The sequence below is a fragment of the Anas acuta genome, chromosome 1 (genome assembly GCF_963932015.1).
Source record: "Anas acuta chromosome 1, bAnaAcu1.1, whole genome shotgun sequence".
NCBI lineage: Eukaryota > Metazoa > Chordata > Aves > Anseriformes > Anatidae > Anas > Anas acuta.
This window is the reverse complement of record NC_088979.1, coordinates 87053675-87077503: the sequence shown is the minus strand read 5'-3', so window position 1 is coordinate 87077503 and position 23829 is coordinate 87053675. Positions and strand designations below refer to the sequence as shown.

At 35.2% G+C, this 23829-nt stretch overlaps 1 protein-coding gene across 15 annotated transcripts in view; it reads right to left on the bottom strand.

Annotated features, from left to right (window-relative positions):
* The window catches only part of DMD (dystrophin), a 1220482-nt gene that overhangs the window by 291569 nt on the left and 905084 nt on the right, over nt 1-23829 (bottom strand). For 14 of the 15 annotated variants that reach the window (XM_068686720.1, XM_068686803.1, XM_068686735.1 and 11 more), the window contains one exon: nt 16674-16791. In XM_068686720.1, the coding sequence (XP_068542821.1) occupies nt 16674-16791 (118 nt within the window). Of the gene's footprint in view, nt 1-16673; nt 16792-20890; nt 21033-23829 lie in introns of those variants that run through there. The other variant, XM_068686806.1, reaches the window with a different exon arrangement.

Genomic DNA, 23829 nt, shown 5'->3' with positions numbered 1-23829 from the left:
TGTTTTCCAGATCTGAGCCAATAAGCGATGTTGTTTTGCGCCTCTGTGAGAGCATATTTAAGACAGGGAAAAAAACGCTGCGCCACACAGCAGCTGGGAGAGTCAAGGGAGTGAGAAACAGCCTTGCAGGTGCCAAGGTCAGTGTAGAAGGAGGGGGAGAGGTGCTCCAGGCGCCGGAGCAGAAGTCCCCTGCGGCCTGTGGTGAGGACCATGGTGAAGCAGGATGTCCCCCTGCAGCCCATGGAGTACCACGGTGGAGCAGGGTTCCACGCTGCAGCCCGTGGAGGAGACCACGGTGGAGCACGTGGCCCTGCACCGACAGAGGCTGCCGCCTGTGGAAGACCCCTGCCGGAGCAGATTCCAGGCCGGACCTGTAGCCCGTGGAGAGGAGACCACGCAGGAGCAGGTGATCTGGCAGAAGCTGCTGCCCGTAGGGGAGCCAGGTTGGAGCAGTTTTCTCCTGAGGGATGGACCCCGTGGTACGGACCCATATCTGGAGCAGTTCTGGAAGAGCTGCTGCCTGTGGGAAGCCCACGCCGGATCAGTTCATCAAGGACTGCATCCCGTGGGTGGGACCCCACAGCACAGGGGACGAGAGTGACCGAGAAGGAGCGGCAGAGAAGAAGTGCTATAGACTGACCATAACCCCCATTTCCCCGTTCCCCTGCGCCGCTCGGGGGGAGGAGGTGGAAGAGGGTGGATGGGGGGGAGGTGCTTTTGGTTTCTTTCCTTTGTTTCTCACTTCTCTAGCTTGTTAGTAATGAGCAATAAATCTTACTATCTGTCTTCTTATGCTGAGTCTGGTTTGCCCGTTACACTAATTATTGCGTGATTTTCTCGTCCTTATCTCAATCCTTGAGCCCCTTTCACATATTTTCTCCCCATTCCTCTTTGAGGAGGGGGAGTGAGAGAGCGGCTGTGGTGGAGCTCGGCTGCCCACTCGAGCAGAACCACGACACTGTCTCTCACAGACATGGCCAGCTTCAACTCTAGTTGGGCTTTGGCCCCACGAATTTTCTCCCTACAAACACGAACAGCATCCCTGTATTCCTTCCTCGTTGCCCGACACTCCTTCCAGCAGCCGTACACTTTCTTTTTCTGTCTAAGCTCCAGTAGAAGATCCCTGGTCAGCCAGGCCAGCCTTTTGCCCCGCCTGCCTGCCTTCCAGTATTTTGGAATCACCTGATCTTGTGCTTTTAGGAGGCAGTGCTTGAAGACTGACCAGCACTGATGGACACCAATGCCTTCAAAAGCAGCTTCCCAGGGTACCTTGCTGACTAGTTCCCTGAGAAGCCTGAAGTCTGCTTTCCCCATATCCAGGGCTGAAGTTTTGGTGGCAGTTTTCCTTCTGTCACCATAAATTCTAAAGTCAACCTCTTCATGGCCACTATGACCAAGATAGCCAACAATTGACATGTCTCCCACAAGACCCTCTCTGTTTTCCAACAGAGAAATTCCAGACAAGAAGTTCCAGACAGTGACATTTGCATTTCACCTTACTTCATATGCTTTGAACTAATGTATATACATATATTTCATTTAAAATTTAATCTAGTTATACTTTTGTGTCTGTATAAAACACTAGCTTTCCAATCTGAAAAATTATGTCTTAGAATTCCAGAGTCATAGAATCACATAAGTTGGAAAAAACCTCAAGTCCTTAACCTGACCTAGTGAGTTCAATCATTAAACCACATCCCTTTGTACCACATCCACATATCTCTTAAATGTGGGGATTCCACCACTTCCCTGGGTAGTCTGTTCCAATGCCTAACCATCCTTTCTGTGAATAAAGTCTTACTAATGTCCAACTAAAATTCCACTCTTCCAACTTAAGACCCTTTCCTCATGTCCTATCACTTGTCACCTAAGAAATGAAACTGACATCCTCCTCTCTGCGACTTTCTTTCAGGTAGTTGTAGACAACAATGAGGTTTCCCTTCAACTTTTCTCCACACTAAACAACACCAATTCCCTCAGTCACTCCTCACAACACTTGTTTTCTAGTCCCTTATCGAGCTTTGTTGCTCTTCTACCAACTCAGTATCTTTCTTATGGTGAAGGGCCATATGTTGCCTCCATTTTATAAACAATCGTGAATCTTAAAGAGACTGTCTAATGAGAACATTTGGATAGTAGATGCAGAGTTAAACTAGCATAAGTTTGCAACATTTTTTTTATTTTTTTTTAAATGCTAAAGTACTGGAGTCACAGGAACAGTTATAACATCTACTAAGTTGCTGCCTGTAGGCTATCATTATGGAGTGGAACTGGATAGGAAGCACTACGCAGTAGAGAACAGTTGGAGACAGCCTACTCAAATAGCAATTTAGCCTTCATCTGTCCTTAACTCTTCTTGTAAAGAGGTATTTCTTTTACCTTTTTTTCTGAGGCTTATAAAAATCTTCTTATATGAGCTGACCTTAGAAAGCTATCGCAACACTTCACTATAACCAAATATGAAAAGAAATATTAATAATGTGTCATCTGAGACATTTTATGCATCCCTTAGTTGGTCAGTAATGTGATTTCACCAATAAGCCCAGAATTAATGGTGGGGTGGCAACCTTAAACATCTACCTTAATGTGAAGTCTCTCATTTAAGCCATCAAGATGTCAGACATTGCTTTTATGCACCATGAATCTATAAAAGTATTTATAGAAAGATTAATTCTTAAAATGTATGTATCAAAATATGTAAAGCTAGATTTAAAAATAATAAATAAATAAAAGCATGGCTTACCAAAAAGTCAGGCATGACAGAAAGTATGCACACAACTTGCATAATGAGCAAGTCAATGAATAATATGTGGGAAGGACAAAATAATTGATCTAATCATCTCTACTACTTTGCAATATTCTAGTTTCTAAACACTGGTCTTACAAGGGAAACCAGGAAGCAGAAGCACTCAGAACATTCAATCATCTTTCAGGGGTGATGAAGAACAATGAAAACGTATCTGAAAGACCTGTCAGGTCGTGAAAGCCCTGGGAGGAAGAATGTTAACTTCCTCTGCTTCTCAGAGACTAAGAAAGATAATCAATAACGAAGGTTTCAACAGACTTATATGTGTTTTTAAACACATATACATACACATACACACTCATAATCTCGTTTTCATGTTTGATACTTTTGGGGCATAATTATTTCCAGTTATGTCTATGTCTATGATTTAACTTTGCTTCATTTAGCTAGGGTAAGCCTGTCTTTTATCTTAAAATCACTTCTGGTAACAAAGCTGTTTCCATATGATCAAACTAATGAAGGTCATTCTGTTCCTTTGGAAGTGTCAAATCAAACAGAATGAACTGAAAACTGTCAAGTGGTTCCTACTAAGTACCAAGTGAATAATTTTTCAGCACTGTGAAGCATGCTTTATACCTTTTTATACAGAGTGGGAGTTAGAGACCAGATTAAGCTGGTAGCACGTCTAAAGAAATCAGTTTCTTATAACAAGCAATAAGCAACTTCTATGACTGAGAAATTAGAAAGGTATGCAAGAGCTTATTATTTGGAAAATGGGTCCTTCAGAATGCATTCACTGGACTTTCAAATTCTGATAAAAAATATGCATAAAACATTTATTACCTTTTACATGCAAGTTTTTATTTTTTTTTTCACTAAACAAAAAAGGGAACAGATCACGGTAATCATGAAAGTGGAAGACCGTTTGCTTCCCAATTTTAAAATGTTCAATGACCTGTAGAATTCTGATGTGAGAAGTAAACAATGTAAGGAGAAGTAAGATTGTTCATGATTTAGTATGAAATAGTAACAAAACTAAGTGTGACTTTGCTAGAAACCTATAGAAACTAACAAAAGAGTATATATATAAGAGTGCATATATACTTAAGTATTTACTAGAGAGATGGATAGAGAGATTATAGAATTAACTGATTCATCTTGTTGCCAACAGAGCTTCAAGTAAAACAGGACGTTTATGAAGAAATGGAGTGCCCCCAGTCAGTCCAGTCAGCTCGATCCCACTGCTCGTGCAGGATGCAGAGTATGCAGGGACTCATGCAACCTCAGCAGCAGGATGCATATGGACAAGACACCAGGAGATAATTATCTTGGTTTTATTCCTGCAGAGACTCACATACCCGGATGTTTTCAGTAACATTGTACCAATGGAACCAAAAGGGTTCCCAAATGATTTCATCATCTTTCAAAATGTATTTTATTCAGTTTCCTTTGTTGTATGTAGCAAATAGCAACTGTATTACTGAACTCCAACCTAATAATGTCTGATGTTTTAGCTACTTTCTTAAATATTCCTCATATAATTATGAAGACTTAATCAGATTTAAAAATGATATTTAGAATGATGGAGGGTACACCAAACAGAAGCTACAGGATTATGACTAATCTACTTACATACTCACTCATCTAGTTAATCAATCTAGTCACTTCAGTTTTCAACTTATAGGAAAGTTTTCAAAGAATAGGAAAAAATCATTAATATCTGTATTAAGACTGTAAATATTAATTACAAGTAATTAGATATTTTAGTATTTATCTTTATTGAAATGTCTTTATTTTTTTTCTAGGAGTTTGGTTACTTAAGATATTGGTAAGAAAATAATTTATAATTATGTATTTAATACCTATTCATGGATGAAAGCATATGTAATAATCACCCTACCTATAAAATATTTAAGAAAACCTTTTCCAGGAGAACTACGACTTGTCTGTGACTGCATTTAGAAATAGGACATTAAATTAACGAAATCATATTCTGCTTTCTCTGAATATAAACAAAAATGCTATTAGCATTATTAAAGTACATTGGCTTTCATATACTTATTCATGCAAAAACACAATGGCATGTATGGTAGTTTAAGTCTAGAAATGTGTGAAATTCATTAACTACCTAATGAAGCATACAAGCAACAAATTTAAGAATTCTTACTACTACATAACTTTGTGATGCCATCATACATTCATATTTAGTTTCATATATTTAATTATTTTTTGTTACTTGCAGCAGCCTACTAACACCTGCTGAGTTTGAGTTTAGACTGAGACTTGTTTTTCAAATATATCTGCATTTGCTTTTATTGATTTAATAGATCCAGCTTGAACTGTATGGGAATACTGTGGGAGATCTTAAGTACCAAAGTATCTAAGAAAATTAAAATGTACTCAGGAATTCTAGGAATGTGTAAATATCAGGTTCATAGTTACTGAAGTGAAGTTATGCACACTAATTATATTTCTGTTTTCCTCTTCAACAGAAGAAATAATTTCCTTAGAAAACCTCCACTCCCCATAAAAGCTATGAACCAAAAATTCTAATTTTGAAGACTGCAATTAGTTTTGATTCATTTTACAACGGATAAGCAGCATATATCCTCCTTCTATTATTCAACATTAAATATTGGTCAAGCTGTCAGAATAACATCATTCAAAAGCTAAGGTTCTGCGTATTATAACTCTCAAGCTCCAATTCTTTGCCACTGAAAAATTTGCTAATGAAGCTGCATCAGCAAGGATAAACTGACACACTCTGTGCAATGGTCAGTAAGAAAGACAGTGGCTCCCAGTCATTGCATTTGTTAGTCTTACCTCTTAGACCATCTGCTGGGCTACAATTAATTCCAAGACTGGAATTACAGGAATTACTGTAAATCTTTTACTGTGTCTCTTGTAACTACACCGAGGCTGCAAAGTGATTCAACTTCTGAGCCACCCTAGCCTGTACCTCTCAGCAGAAGTCAAGTGGGAGATGATGCCTGAGCTCCATTTGCTTGCCTGCTCAACATCTACAGAAAAGGGAGTGCTGGCAACAATACTGAGCTTAGCTCAAGGAATGAACCAAAAAATGCCATGCATGCTCCAAAGAAAAACAAACAAATCATCAGTGGACCAAATCAAAACTATATCTTTGCTTTTGCTTTTGAAAGCACACTAAACTTCCAAATTAATAAGAAGTGATTTCGAAGTAGTAAACATATTTTGAAATACTTCTATTTTAAGCATAGACTTGGGACATTTTTATAAAGGGATTTTAACTGCATTAACTTAATACATTTCTTATTTCATAATTGAAATAGAAAACTCTTATTTGTCTTAATTTCAAATTAGAAATTTAATAATGTAGTAAGTTATCAAATATAAGCTTCCCCTATGGTATCTTTTCAGTGCCAGATTACTAGAAATTCTAGCACATACAAAATAAAGACTAAAAAGAAAGTAATATTTACACTTCAGACTACATATTATACTGGCAACTAGGGTAAAATAGTTATTTCTCTCACAATCGTCTTCCTGAGAGGAGAAAAGCATCACATAACACAATCATTCTAAGGGCTGTACAAAAACTAAATTTTGTTTTAGTTATGATTACAGTCTTTTAAAGAAATCACATTAATATTGAACTCAGTATTTTCACAGGTTAGTTAATTCCTCAGGGATTTAATTTCTTGGTTCGACCTCAGACTGACATATCTCTCACCCTTGCACCTATTTTCTGTATACTCCATAAGATGCTTTCAGTCTGATTCTAGTTAAACCATACTTAGCTTCCCAACACATTAAGTCACTAATGGCACAAAGCATAAGACTCCAAGACTTAAAATAGCCTAGAAAATGACCCAACGATTTATTTATTTTTTATCAGACTGTTGTGCTTCTTTGTTCATATTCCCTTTGGTACACGATCCTAAACTTCTCAAGGTTCATGAGACACTAAATGGCTTAAGCTTAATCAGCTACAGACAAACGAACACACTTCAAAGTCAGTACTCTGACATGGCTGAAACACAGCAAATTTTGAATATGAAACACTGATTTTTTTTTTTTTTTTTTTTTTTTTTTCTACAGAGCTCAACATTCTGCACGAAATAAAACAGGGAAAAAAATCCCATGAACAGATTAAACCACTGCTGTTGCCATCCTTATACAATGCTTCAGTGATAAAAGCCAAGTGTTAAAAACACCAACAATACAAGAAACATACTGAAAATGTAATTAATATCCTATAAAACTATATCTTTTCATCTAGAATACTGCCCTCAATTCAACACTTATGAAGCAGATATAACCACAGTCTGATACTGCCAGTAAAAATTTTCCTGGCTTTGGTGTTTCCTCTACTGTATACAGGTTCTCATTTAATTAAAATATAATGAAACCTTTTCTAAATGCTGCTTCAGGTTCCAAGTTCTACCAAGCCCAGTCAGATGCCACCACTTCCTCACCATACATCATACTATTCAATGTCAGCTCTCCTTTTCTACTAAACAGTAAGAGCCATCCCAACACAACTCAGGATGGCTTTCTGACCATTCATTGTATGCAATAGGCCTGCTGACGAGAAAGACGCTAGCTCCCAGAATTTTTATGCTCAATTTCCCTTTCCCTCCCTTTTTGGCAGGATAAAGGCTGACACAACCTTGTAAGGATTTCTATCCACTAAACACAGATTAAAAGGCCTCCAAGCCACCAATTATAGTATGTCTACAGTCCTGAAGATAGTAATAAAAGGAAATCCTTTGAATTATCAGTATTTAATTGTGAGTCACCATGAGGATGATTTGGTGTACTACATAACAGATGAAACCACTAGTTACTAGTTGGGTGCAATCACCCAACAAAGTCCTAGAATCTCTCTCGCTTAAGACTATGCAGTATTTACTCGGGTTGGACTAGCAATGGAGCTTCAGGGCTGTGCAAATCACTCTTTTTGTGATTTTATTACCAGCTCAAGCAGGACTAAGCTCATGATAAAATTACATCAAAGACAGCCAAAGTAAAATCTGTAGGCCAAATGTATTCCAGTGTGTTCAACTAGAACGTGCTTGGAACACAGGTTCTGATATACACTGTTTTGCATCCCTTTTAGAAAAAGGCATGGCACACAATGTACAGCAAAATCTGCATTTGCCTGATATCACAGATTATGTGGCATCTAAATGTAGTTTATAATCTCTGCAGAGGTGGACCTTTGCTCTGTAATTACAACAGAAAATTATGGGCTACCATAATTTAATATATACTGTTCTGACACAGTTTTAAAAATAACTGTGGACATTGAGTGTTGCCCATCAAACACTGGATAAAATGTCAGTGGTGGAGAAGTTTGATCACGTTACAAATACAACTTTTCTGAACAATTTCATTTTTGTTATTTATGTCGATTTATTTACATTTGCATTAATGTTTCAACACAGCTAACGTAGCTCTTCTGTTTGTATCATCACAGATAAAAAGAAATTAATATGTATACTGTTTACATATTTGCTTATGGTCAAATTTACAGTGTTTTGTGTAAGATAGTATTACTTCCTTGAAACATTGCCCAAAATAGCAAAGACTTAGGTTTATCACATTCAAAAAAAAAAAAAAGAAAAAAAGCCCAGAAGCCTGTCTTTTGAACACACAACAAAGACTAGGAGATAAAAAAAAATACTATCCCTCCTTTCCTATGTAGACATTGTGGCAAATGATATTGTCAAATATGTGACATTATAAAGTAAAGAACACCAGCATTACAATGTCAACATTCCAAAAGAAAACTGCAACAAGTAAACTTAAAAAAGTAGTCCTAGTCAGCAATAAAAGGAAAAAGATCACTAAAACCCAGGCAACTCAATATTAAAAAAAAACAACAACAACAATATTATTTTTTTGATTGTATAAACTGATTGATTTAAAAGAAAAAAAACTTTCTTTACTAAACTTTATTATTTGCTCAAAGCAGGCAAAAAGAAAAAATATGAGGATTTTTTTGTGTGTGATAATGTGGTGCTTTTGTTAAAAATTGAGCTCTCTAGCTCCCTTAAAGAAAAAAAAAATAAAGAAAAAAAAAAAGGAACACATCCAAACCATATGATGCAATACTTTTGAGACTTTTGGACTTCAAACATTAAAAACAGTCATAGCATTTAACAGGAGATAGAAATCCCATGTCTGAAATGAAAAATAATTTTCCACTATTCTGATAATAATAATAAAGAAAATAATCATTAATTTCTTTTAACATAGAAAATTGACAAAGTCTTCCCAATATATTTTACATATTGGAAAATATACATTTATACAATGTATATTTAAATATACATTGGAAAGACTATATATAATATATAAAGTGGAAAACATTATTTTCTAATGATCTAGCCCTGATGAGTCACTGGAAAATTCTACCACTGAGAACATATACGTCTTCAGTCATAGCTCTTCATAGTTTCAGCATTTATAAGTTTTGGATTTTAAAATGTTTTATACAAATGTTTATTGACATTTGTAAGTTGGGATTTAATTCAATTTTGAAAGCAAATGTAATTAAAACTAGATTTTTTTCCTGTAACACTGTAAATAGGATCACATTAGATACTGTTAAATATATATGTAGAAGACACTAAAGTAAATCAGTGCTTGCTTTTCCAAAGAACTGCAAATTCTTGACAGAGATCTCACTGTTACATCTTTCAAAAAAAATATGCTAATGCTTTTCTAATTGTCTAAGATATTAAGTACTTCATATATTGAGACATACTCTCTAATTACCTCACATTTGGCTACTATTGAATTCTTAAATATTCTTCAGAAGGATGTGTTAATATAGATTTTGGAGACAATAGAACAAATTAGTAGGACCTGCAGTCTCATCCTGTGTGGCACTTCCTTACCTTTCCTTTACATTTTGCTTATTACATTTTTGCAAACAAAGCTGCTTCTTTCTGAAGCCACTGAGACACTGCTCTGTCTCTTACTTAAAAAAAGAAAACTCCAGATTGTTACATGCATGCAGAGTTCCATTAACGTCAAAGATTTTTACAAAGACGCTAAGAACAAAGACAGGCAGTTACATAAAAGCAGTGTGATAAAATATGGCTCCCCCGAGAATAAAAAAAATAAAAAAGAAAAACGAGAAGATACCCCAAACAACACTATTAATAGGACTTATCTTAGTAGGAAAGCAGACAACAGTACTTGAGGTAAGGATTACCTGCTGACAGCCTGTAAGTAAGATTTTGTTTGCTCACACTTCTGGGCAACAGCAACTTTCTTCTAATTTGTGACTCGTTAGGCTGAAGGCTAGAGAGGCTAAACACCACACTTCAGCCATTTTACTACTTGTTTTTTTTTTCTTTTTATCTCTATCATCCCAGTCTCCAAGCCTTTTAAGAGTAAGTTGCAGAATGTTAAAGAAGTTTAAATTTTCTTGGCACTATAAATTTGAAGATTTTTTTGATGACCTAATGACACAAAAAAAAGATACAAAACAGAGTCAGACATCAGCTGGCTGGTGCCATAGCAGATCCTTCCCTGGACTGTATGATCCTTCCCTGGGAAGTATGTTTTCTTTCTGATGATGGTATAACACCAAGCTATCTTCATGGTCTCATCACATAATAACAGATAACAATTAGCATTAAACACTCCCTTTCCAAAGGATGCTTTCCTTATTCAGAGGTGTGGGAAATTTATTTATTTATTTAAATTTTCTGATCCTGGACAAAATTATTAAAGAATGAAATTGTTATATCCATGTTGCACTTTCTAAAAGACTTTCTTTCGTCAGCACAGAGTTGCACTCCTCACCAGACTTAGTTTTTGCTGTTCATAGGCTCACAGTTACCAGAGAACTCACTTTGTAGTCAGATTTTCCTTATGAGAAATTTGGTCTACCATTCTGCTCTTCTAACTTTTGGGGAGGACCGATGACATATTTTACTAATAGTTACATTTTGGGCAAAATTAAATGCCTTTGTGAGGCACAGCAATCCAGGATGCTGTTCTCCAACTGCTGAATTCTAGAAAAATAAAACTTAGGAGACCATTCCTACCTATTTAAATTACCTATCTAGAATTTACTAGCCAAGTTCCACCTGAATTTCCATGCAACACAAAGTTCAGTAATTATCTAACTCTCTTCACAGGTGTGACCAACACTCGCATAGCCAACAGCACTGAGCTCTCCTAATGTACTTAGCAGCTCTGGAGTTACCAAAGAAGCTGTGCCTCTTTTATGCAAGAGATGGAGAAATCTCATCTTCAAGCCTCACCGCTCTTTTGGGAGTGCTGCAGTAGGCAGTTTAGATATCACCTTTTTTCACTAAAAGATATGATTCTAGTATATATGGCCTAATAAGTAATACATAACTGTAATTCCCCAGTCACTCAGACATTTCAGTGGCATGTTATTTCCTTAAGCATCATCTCTCCCCAGTGTTTCAAAATAACTTTTTACTCCTTCTTAAAACATCCAATAGCTTTTGTAGCAAATCCTACAGCAGCAAATCTGTGCCAAGGAAGTGATTTCAAATATGGCACTCTTCCCATTAACATGCTATTGCTTTCAAAGACAAAGTTTTATCTTGTTACTATTTATTAATTCTTTAACAACAAGTAGTTTCTCCCATCTTTCATTTCCATGAAGGCATAGAAGATAGATAAACAAGATAAACAAACATAGCTTCAGCTGATGCACTTCTTTACATGGATACATGTATACAACATGCAACATGGATATCACTTACACTTACATAAAGTTTGCATCTTTATGACACAGAAAGACTATTAACCAGGTTCATGAAAAGTTCTTGAAATACTTGTAATCCAGCAAATACTAGGGTTCATTCAGTAATTTAGCTCAAAAAAAAAACAAAAACAAGATAGCCAGGCAAACAAACTGTATATAAATAAAGTTCTCTTTCACAGTTTTCTTTTACAATCTGGGTAACTAGAAGTTTTACTACTGTATGATAAATTCCAGATTGTATGAATTTGTATTTTCAAGTGGTAAACTTGAAATGCAAGTGGTATTCAATAGCTCTGAGTGAAAACTACATGGATGGCAGTACAACAGAGACAGCTATTTTAAGCTGCCAAGAACAGTACAGCTGTAATTCACTATGGAGTTTCCATACATTTTGTTGTGAAAGTGATGATGTGTTGATGATGTTGCCATAAAGCCATCAAATACAGCAAATGATTCAATAAAGGCACTTTTATGGAGTTGCACAGAGAATCTCAGATTCTTTTCAGATGTCTTCAAGCACAGCTCCTAACAATCAATTATAAAATATAACTTTTCTTTTTTTTCAAAAAACAACAAAATCACTCTTCTGGAAGACATCATCTACAGACTATCCATACATTTGTGTCTTGGTTTAAGAAACTGTCAAAATAAACTTCAGAAGGAATCATTTAGGCCTCAGTAATGTAATTCTTCATAAATATTCTTCATTGAAATGTTTGCATTTAATGCTACCATTCACATGTTTATTGCAATAGAGCTTTATTGACCTCTCAAGTGATAACTTGAAAGTTCACTACGTTTCACACAATTGCTTAAGAAAGGTGCTTGTTACTTTGGCTTATAATCTTGAAAGGAAGATTCTTTGGTTAGTAAGAAATTGTTTCTCTATAGAGTTCTATAAATATTCATCTTCATACCTCCTCTCTATCACTTACACAGCCAGAAACCACAGTACGAAATTGGGATGTAAATTACTAGCAAAGTAAAAACACAGAAAGGTTATTCACTGTTATCTTTGCATGTGTGTGAACACAGCAGTAGGAAGGCCTACTATTTAAAGTTTCTTACGTTTCCAAGATCTAGGAAGATCTAACGTATCTTTTGTAATTACTTTCTTAATTCTGATTCTAAGACTGTATTTTATTTTATTTTTTTTAATCTCTTGCTATATTTGTGTATTGACTCATTACTGGCTTTATGTATTCTATACATAGGAACTGATAGAAAATAAAAGGAATTTTCAATTTTACTTACTTTACTGTATTCAAAGATGTCTATAAACTCATTCAGCTTAAGAAACAACGTTTGCATCAGCAGTAAAACAAAGCGTTTTGGAGTCGTGATGCATCATGTAGTGAAAATTATTATTGTACAGCATATGGTTCTGTTAGAATAGAATGCTTTATCGAGGACAGTAAAAGAGCAGAGATGTGTCTTGCTTTTTCCCAGGACTTTTTCTCAAGACTAAATATAATTATTAATATAAGGTATTCTCCAATGTGTAAGTTGCAAACTAGAATAAACAGGGATTTAAATATAACAATGTGTAAACATTGTACAATCTTTACTTTATTTACCCAAGCTTTTTAAATAGCACAGCTCCTGCAATTTCATACAGATAATGAAGTAAGGGTGGGGAAAAAAAGTTTTCAGAGGAAATGAATCAATTTTATGAGCTTCTTCTTAATTTATATTTTTATTTTCTAAAGATTAAAGCTATGCAATATTATGACAATTCTGTTTAAAAATAACCTCCCAATCTTTGACTTTTTTGCAATTCTTCATAGACATTCTCTATTAAACTTTTTTCACTTGCTTTATTTTGTGTAAAATGTGTACCTTGTTTGTTTTTATATATGGCAAATCAATTTGTTATTTATCAAAGGCAATAATAGTTTCCAAATGTAATTCAAAGTTAAACTTTGAGTATAATAGACATATTTCTGTAAGCAGTGTGACTGAAGAGTTACCAGTATAAGCACAAAAGCCAGAACCTTGAGGGTTTTTATTCCAGTTGATGGCATATTGACCTGTCCTGTGACCAAGAGACTCTCAGTATTTGTATCAATTCAGTGATATTGACCGATGATTTTTTTTTAATACCACCTTAATAGCAAAAGGTAACGAACAACGTATTCATAGGAATTAGATGATATTTTCAGGTTTTCACTTTTCAGAGTGTGAAATACCCTGCTCTAGCATGTGGGAGAGGTGGTCACTAGCTATAGCTGACTGTCGGTTTGTATGAGACACACCAGCGCAGTGCAGCACCGTGCTCCCCTTTCTTCTTGGTGTGATCCAATGCATTTGGCACCTGATTTGTGACATTTCAGAAGGCTTCATGTATAAGTGATACACAGATGCAGTGGAGCATGAACGGTACAGTGCTGATGCACAGGTCATGAAACTGGATACATTTGAATCAGTGCTAATAACTGCTAAGACATAACCATGGTAACCCATTCACGTTCATGGAGAGAGAGAAAAAACACAGGAAATGGGGAACAGTCTGCGAGCAAGATAGGCAGGGAGGACTTGCACTAGGATTCTGGTATTAAGTCCAAGTGAAATGGGAAGGATGCTCTACAAGGCTGTGGGGAAGGTGCAGACCTTAGCAAGCAGACCAGTTTCTCTGGCCCTGGCTCATCTCTCCCTGCAAGCAAGATTCCTGGGGAAGGAACAGGGGCATCAACCTGGGCTATGCTCAGTGTGTGCCAGTCTGCAAGGCAAAGCAACTGCACTAGGTGGGAGCCCTGTACAGCACAGCAAGCTTCAAAAGCACTGTGTTAGAGCGCACGCAGCTCTTTTGCTGGAGATAAGGACAGTCCTATATTCAGGAAAGCACAGCACTGTGAAGGGTGCAACACAACTACCCCAGCAGCAACTGCAGCAAGAACAAGTGGATCCTGTCTATACAGGTAGTTAGCAGGCCTGTCTCCAACTAAACGGTGTAGTATCCTTCTTCATACAACATAGAGGAAGAAAATAACATGATTAAAATATAAACATTACTAAAGTTCTTTACTTAAAGAAATATTTGGCATGATAATAGTCCACATTTGGTTACATTAAGGAAAAAAAACAAAAACACACACAAAAAAAACTTGTGTCACATTATAAAGTCCTATTTTTTATTTTTTTTTTAAATCAAGATCTCTTTAGAATTCAAAAGTAATAAATACCTCTTGAATAGTACCTACAATTAGTACCTACAATTATACAAATATAAATTAAGCATGAAAAAATCATGAATCCAGTATGCTGCGTCAGAAGACGGGATCAAAATTATTCCTGATCATACTTTGTCTTTCCATTGCAGAAACTCAGACCTATTTCTAACAGTAAATAATATTTGCTTACTTTTGAACTTTCACAAAAAAAAACAAAAGGATAACATTAGAAGATGCTATACATGTATTTACTGTATAAGATGCAGATTTGCATTAAAGCATATTGACAGTTTCACCATAGAAAATTAACTGCTAATTCAATTCAAAATGAATCATGTATGCTTTAAGTTCAAAGCCAACTAATTGTTTTGGGAGCATTTATAGATAAAAAAAGTCTATGAAATCATCATATATCATACATTCACCACACCACAAGCCACAAAATCAAGCCGTAATATAGTTGGGTTACCGAATCTTCTAATATTCTTTCATGATTCAGTCTGATAGTTTGCTTTTTCTTTTTTTCTTTGCTATATGAGAAAGATGCATTTATCTATTTTAGAAAGCAATTTCACTTAAACTGAAGTGCAGTTTTCCAACAGAAGGAAATTTAGCCTAGCATACAATTCTCGTGAGGGCTTATAGGAATTATGCTTGCATATAATGCAAAGTCTACAATTCTAATCTTCAGAAGGCTTGCCTCAGAATTAAAAATGAAAACATATACTATAAAATACTGACGGAAGTATGTCATATTGGTTTTGAATGATAGCTGTAAAGTTAAGGTGTATGTACAAACATACACCTTTGCATGTTAAACAGAAACAAGTTCTTATGTAATATATAAGTACTATCAATTACTCCTCAAAATTCAAATGAAATTAATATATCTTGTCTCTCTCTGAGTCCTATTAAATTTCAAGGCAGGAAGATAACAGTTATGCAATATTGTTACTTCATATAGTACCTAGTCTAAATAGTATATGTACATGCTACTACCAACTAGGTAATCCAATTACGCAATATGATTTTGAAACATTATGGAAAACATTAACCCGATGGTTAAGAAAGAAGGAAAAAAAGAGGTCATTAATGTTTCATTCAAAATTATGAGGACAGAGGTATTTAGCCTGTATCTACACCTTCAAAGTCATGTTTCAGGGAGCAATTCCTGGTCTCCAGACCAAAACATACAGAACAGTTTGCATCCACCAAAAGTGAGCTGTCTGTGTCCACATGCACAGCATTTGACCTGAGTCTTCTCTAGGCTGTACAGAGGACCTCTAGGATGAAAAGAGGATTTTTGTTGTTGTATTTTATTTAGTCCGAATTAATAACCAAGGATTATTAATAACCAACTGTTTAATAAATTATTAATAAATTATTAATAAATAATAACCAACAGCCTGCCACAGAAGGCTGTTTGTTCAGCATGATCCTGAGAGTGTGTTCTTCATCTTATGGTGAACAGCACAAGGACATTCAAGGGTGACAACATTATTTCTCCTAATTTGTCTACCTTACACTGCTTTTGGTTAATTCTGTCAGAACTGAAGAACTGACACAAACCTAGTATGTATCATCAGGCTTATGTCACCTTAGGCAAGATGAAAGAAGAGGCTGCAACTGTACTGCAGGTGTTGAACTGAAAGCTTCTTACAAGCTCATGGCTATACTCTATGAATTCCTTTTTTTATTATTTTTTTCTCCCATCTTATTTTAAGAATAATAGTATTTCATTATCTATGGTGATCACATTCTGTGTTTTCTGAAAATTTTCAACTACAAAGACAATCAATATGAAATGTAAGGTGAGAATCTTGAAATCTGTGATCACGGACTTTCACTTGCATAGTGATAAGTAGTTTGGGACAATCTCTGTGAGAACTCTCCTGATGGAACTCTCCCATTCATGACAAATGCATAAAATGTCTAAAAAATGTTAAGCTTATCAAGTATTACAACATCTTTCATATTTCCTGAAACATCAAGGGATAGCAGAATCATCACTTACTGCGGTCAGTAATTATTGTTCTGGCCTCTTGATTGCTCGTCTTGTTTTTTAGATTTTGTGCTGCAGTTATTAGTTCATCCAGCTGGGGACGTCTTTGCTCCAGATCCTGTAGTATTGCCTAGTTGCACAGAAATACAAAAAATAAAATAAAGGAAAAAACATGTAGAGTTGTTGAGAAGACCACATGGAGGGGCTTTTTTCCTGACCCACTTTGATTTAAAGCAGAAAACTCTTTTGCAATTTCATATCTAATGAAGAATTTGGTCTGGACCTTCCATATAATGTCCATGTATTGTTACATAGGTGCAAATATAGCATACATACATATATAATACAAATAAAGTCTATCTTGTAATCACCATTAGAAATGAAGCCTATATAAGTAAATATAAAATGACAACCATTCTTCATTTTTAACCCATGAAGTTAAAACCCAATGGTAAACCTAAACCTATAAATCTATATAAACCTTTTTCTCTGCAAAAAGGATACTATTCTCTTAGACTATACAATGGAACTTTCTTTTTTTTTTTAGACATAGGGGTTTACATTGTCATCAGATTAGGCAGGATTTTTCTAGTAACTCATGAAGTCTAATTAATACTGTTTGTTTCTTAACATTTTAAGATTTAATTACTTTCTAGTGGTTTAAAGCCAATATATGACTGTTAATGTTAATTTTTCTGTCCTGACACCTTACCTAGAAGAAAAATAATCACCAGTCACAGTAATTTATGTTGGTCAAGATGTTATATAAAGCCCAGGCAATCTAACTAGTAAATCAGAAAGGGATCTACAGCTACTCACAGGGAAAAAGATTAGCTTCAGAATAATGAACCATAATCTTTATGAGGTAATAAATACTGAAATACAACAGTTTTATACACAAGCAAAATGAGAACTCAAGAAAAGTATGGTATATAAGATTTATGCATACATTAGTTTAACTTACACTGGAAGGATTAGGGAAGAGCAAACAAAGAATCAGATCAATAGTTTCCCAGATAAAAATCATCTGAAGTGTGTACTTAAAAGACATGGACCAAATCTAGCAACTTCAAGCCCCTGTAATGCAGCTTTGCAGAATTAGGAGTTAGAAGTTTTTTATAGTATTTGTTACCAAATTATGACAAAATTATGTTTTGGCCCACAATTCTGAGTCACCAGAACCCAGGAGTATGTTGGCATACCGCTAGCAAGTACAGCAGTATATCAATGTCAAGCTGACAACAAAGGTCACTGGAGGATTTTTATTTTTCAGAGTGCTTGCGTGGATAATGGTTACATAATTTGTTAGTATACTCATCTGTTTACAGACATCTGTTTGGATTGTTTTGTCTAAGAATTTTTTTCTTAGAACACTTTTATTCTAAATAATCATACTTTACTTTTAAAGCTGTAATTCACTAATTGCAGTGCATAAAAAAAGACCTGCATCGTCTGACCTTAAATTTGGTCCTCAAGCCTAGATTAGAGTTACATAATTTCACCAAGTTGAAGGTGACATGTAAAGGACTAACATCATTTCCTGTGTGAGGGGATTATCAAAAGAGCATGAGGATATCACTTGCAATAAGTACAGCATGCATCGTCAAGAGCAAGCTACAAGTTCCACAAAATTTCAGTTTTGTTCAGTTATAAAACTCTTCAGAAAAAAAAAAAAAAATAAATTTCAAGATACACATCCAGTTATACCCTGTGAAATTCCAGTCTTTAACTTTTGTATCAGAATTTCGTTGAAAGCCTGTTATAACTGACTTTCTAAACTCATACATCCATAGCTTTGGATGGTATTTGTACTTCTATACTGATTGGATTGCATACAGAGACACTCAGTTAATGCAGCAGATTGAGTAATTAAGGAAAGAATTCTCATTAGAAGTCACTCCTTAGTGAAAGTACTTAAGAAAAAGGAATAAAATCTACTGATGCAGTTACTACCTCTAGATATCTATGTGCCCTCAAAACTATATTTTCAAGGAAGACAAGTTAATGAGTGACATGAATTTTACTATAGAAAAAGCAGTCCCATTGCAGTCTAACATCTGCATTATACACATTACCAAAATGGACTGTGCAGAAGGAACATAAAAGTAAGTACAACATGCTCAGATAATTGTGTGGTCTCTGAAGTAATATTTCCCTTCTTCTCTTCTTCTCCCACCTTGAAACTGTTTAGAAGAGGAGAAGCAAATTAAATTATTCTAAGGTCTTACACCAACAATGACTCCCAAACTGTTCCCTAAACGTATTTTTTTTTTTTTATTTCATAAATTTAATGTAATGATTTATCTGAATTTATCTGATCCAGCCTAAATCTCCAAACAGATTAAATACTATGTTAGCAGCAAAGAAGAAAGCTTTTACTGTATGAAATCTAGAAAGAAACAAAGCAATAGGTAAGAATGGCTCAGTAATGATCTTCTCAGTACAAAAATGAGCAACAGGTAAGCCTAAATGCTGTATTGAATGATTTTATTTTATTTTATTTTATTGCTCTGTTGCTTTCTTGGGGAGAAAAGTCTTGTCCCTATATGGACTGTGAGGACATCCTTCCCTCTGCCATTTAATGGAAATAAAATTACTGTCTGCCAGATGTACTAATGTGTTTTTTGAAAGGTCAGGAAGGGCATCTCGAAACCTCTATACTATGAAAATATCTGAAGATTGTTGGACCTGTCAAGGAGACAATAATGTACAGCTACAGAGCAGATGCTTTTTTCTCAAGTCTTTGAAAGATTTCTGAGAATAAGGAAAAAACAATGTTCCTCAAATCAATATATTTTTTCTTTGATTCAGTGTCTGCCCAGAATCTTACTCAAACAAGGTACAACTTTTTTGTTGCTAAAAAAACATTAGTTAAAATTGGTGCAATATTAATTGATACAATTTCACCAATTGGTACAATTTCAAAGATTTAATAAATATATATTCCATATGGAACGTAAGTTGCATATACAAATACAAAACCTGATGGAAACATGGATAGAAGTAGTTGGTGAAATACATGATTCCTGAGCCTCCCTGTGATCCTGTAGCATAAACACGAACAGCAACACTTGAGATCTACTTATCTTTCTTGAAGTATTATCAAAATCAGAAAAATCTTTCTTGGCTAGATAAATTAATCATACAAATGGACTTTGTGGGTAACAAGAGAGAAGTGCTTTGATGAACATGCAATAAAAGAATGCTAAACATGAGTTTGAGGAGAAAAAAAAAAAAGAAAGAAAAAAAAAAGAGAGAGAAAAAATATATATGGAGACACCATAAAAACTTTTACAAATTCAGCCAACTATTTAAGATTGTAAAACTGGATCCTCAACTGGAACATAAGTGGAAATCAGTAGAAAATATTGTTACAACAACCACGGGAAGAAAAACTCCTTAATAGTGGCACCCTGGTGGAAGCACAGCAGATGTAACAGACCAGATGCCTCTAATTTGGAATGTCTGCACACTAAACGAAATCTTCTATGCTATTTAGAAATGGGTAATACAAAAATAAAAGTTATTATGAAAGAATTTTCAAAATAAGTTAAGCAGAAATCTATCTAGTCTCCCTCAGGTCACTGAAAACAACGGTACAAACATCTGGGGAGTCATCAACATAAAAGGATACTTTTCTTTCATAAACACTTCCATTCTTATAAATATAATTTCCTGTTACTATTATTTACCTGATGTTCTGTAAAAGTACAATAATGTATGCTGTAAAACATTAAAAACCATATTTTAATCAATAATTATGTGTTAAGTGTAGGCCAACAGGAGTAGGTTAACAATGAACAAGGATTACGGACAACCACAGTTGTAGAAATACAATTTCAAACTGCCAAAGAACTTTTATTTATTTTTTTTTCCATATGAACACCAAAGCAATAGTGCTTGGTGACACCACAGTAATGGAAAAATGAGGTTCAGTCATCAAACGTGCCTACATTTTGTTAGAAAATGATGCTACTTGCATTCAACAATCTTTCCACTTCTGTGGACAGCAGCTGCTCAAAAGAAAAATCTAATTTTCAGGTTCCTAATTTTTATGATTCCTTTACATGAAACTGGGGTTAAGTTATGGATCAAACTGTTTTAAGTCAGCAACAGAAATAACTTGTATAAAAATTCCAAAAAATAAACCAAAAACTGGAAGACATGAAGAGTGACAAATTAAACATTGAAATGCAAGGCTTGAGATTGAGAATTAAAATATTCTCTACCTTTACAACATATAGCATCCTGCAGCCTGTATATTTATCACTCCAGCCACCTGTACAACATAGGACCTTTAATTATTATTTTTTTATTTTTTTCATCTTTTCTGACTTCAAAAAGCTAATAGCAAATAAGCCCAAGGCTGATGTTGGTTAAAAAGGAGATTTAGAGCAGACCCTCATGATTAAGAGTAAATTGGAAACACCACTTTGTCATAAACAACACATGGTGAAGACTAAAACTTCCCAGCTGTTTGTGATGGTTTGATTAGGATCACCACCAACCTTGTTTAATGAGATGAACCAATGGACCACAAAAGCAATTCCTGAGTTGAACAATAAATACGGGAATGGGAACAAGAAAAAAGATGCATTTTTCTTCTTATGAACCTAGTCCTTCCTCCAAACTCACAATGTTATTCTTAGAAGAAGCATAATTCCATTAAACAGTTGTTGAGGAAATGGTTTTCTTATCTTTTGAAAAATCCTAGAGTCTAAATCTTAAGTTTAAGCAAGATGTAGATATGCTACACCTACAATTAATCTACATAATAAAATTGGCTTTGTTAAGTTATTCCACCCAAGCAAAATTTGAATGTTTTCTTGTCACTAAGCAGGAAGGGAGTAATAGTGAAAGTGATTGTTTACATACTCTCTGCATTAATAAATAAATAAATAAAAATTATAGTAATTAAATGCAATGGAGTTCTCTTTTTAAGACAACTTTTGTTTTGGCTATTAGTTGTTTCATGTTTTCCCTTCAAAGCATGCATAATTTTAAGAAAATATGAAGAGCTAGACTTACTATTCAACAGCATTGCTAGCTGATTGGTACCTGTCAGTGAAATCAAAACATTAACAGATGGGGCACTATGACCTGAGTAATTTATATAGCTAAAGTTTTCATAAGCACTTATTTTTATGCCCACTCCAGAACTGCCTGTGCAGCCCTCACCACTGGTTTAGTGAGTATATCAAACCATCAGTGCTGTTGTGGGAAAGCCACAAGTGACAACTAATCAGGTGTGTCACTAGAGGCACAAAAAAGCATTGTAGAACTTTTTGTAGGATTTTTGTGACAGTAAATCAACAAATTTGGTGGCAATATGAATGTCTGAGAAACTTGTACAACTCAGGAGTTGTACAATGTCTTGTACAACTTATGGATTCTGGTTCATAGCAGGAAGTTTTGACAGCAAAAAGTGCAATGTGCTTTTGGCATATGCTAACAAAGCCAAGCAAAATGGAGAGTAATTGATTTAAATCTCCATGCTTTGACCAACAATGTAAGGTGATAGTGATGGCTAGAGCTAAGAACTCTCACCCTCTCTCTTCCTCTCCTGTTCACCATCTATAAAAAATGACTTTGGGAGCAGGCATTGCCTAGGGGAGAAGAAAAAAAAAAAAAAAAAAAACAGGACTTTGCCTGAATATGTTGTTCTAAGACTCTCCTAAACACCACAGCAAAGTAAGATCTCTAAGGAAAGGTGACTGAACTGTAGAAGATAAACAAACAAACAAACAAACAAACAAACAAAAACTTTTAAATCTGAGTTCACAGAGATATCAAGTATCCTGCTCCAGAACTGCAGAAGTCAGATTCCCTTCTACTCATCTACAAATGAGATAGTCAGCAAGGAAAAGTATATGCAGCATGGGTCACAAGGAGTGACCACCAAACTGGGTATCAACACTAGGAAAAACATGGCGCACACACCTCCCCTTTATGCTGGTATCCCAGAAAGAATGAATGTAAACTACAGTAAGAATCCAAGATTTTCCATCTTTATCAAAGGAACCTACAATTTCACAAGAAGTTGCAAGAATGTTAGGCTAAAAACAAATAAATAATTAAAATTATTCTTAACAGCTACCAAGGCAACTTATACTACAATATGTGGAGTGATAGAGGACTGTAGCAGAAGTGCCGAATTACTGACTTTTCCTGGGTAACTGATAAGTGAAGATTAATCCAGAATCTTCAGGAATGCTATGCAGTTTCAGATGTGCTATGTGTTAAACAAGATTCTCAGATAAGATATTTTTTGGACAGACTGTGCCATTTTTACAATAATGAATTACAAACAATCCAAATTGATGAACACTGGCAGCTATCTCAGACACCATCTATGGGAACACAAGCAGTGAACAGAGGGGTATTACATAAGGAGCATACTGTCTATGCTATTTTGTAAGTATGGTACATGTCCAGGGAGGTAGTCAAACCTTCCTCAGCTTGCTCATTCCAACTGAGATATCTTGATGGACTGCACTAGAGTCCGTTCCAGGACGGAGAGAAGATCAAGAGGAGAATAGGAAAAAATGACAGCTTAGTATGGTTTGGGAGTAAATCATGCTCAGACAATTGGATTTCACTCTATACCCACTTGGGGAGGGGGGAGGGGAAGGGAAAGAAGCTAAAGATTAAACTGTAACAAGTGGGACAATATTTAAAGATTCAGATGCTTAGCTATAATGAGATTCATTCAACTAAAAGAACATGGTGATAAATCATGTGTAAAATCTCAAGACTGAAACAGAATGACAGTTCTAGGAGAAAATCTGAACAGAAGTGAACTGTGTATGAAATCACAGCCTTTTGTCCCCATACAATGTGGATGTTTGACACTACTTTTATTTGCAATAAAGTATGAGCGTTATGTAAAAGAGCATGAGTTTCTCTGTTACTTGATTACCTAAAGAATCAGACAAAACTGTTCCAGGGTATCTGATGTCCTTGCAGACAACCACACTCAAAAACTTTATTGATGGGACCCAGTATTAGGAGGTACAAAGCCTCCCCAACTTCTATATTAGACAGCAAACAGAAATCTCTCATCACATAGTTACCATTTTTGGAATGTTATTTGCAAAATTTACTATTTTATTTCTCCTATATAACTAACATTTTTCAGAGTAAGGATTTTTCCACTGTGCTTACAAAT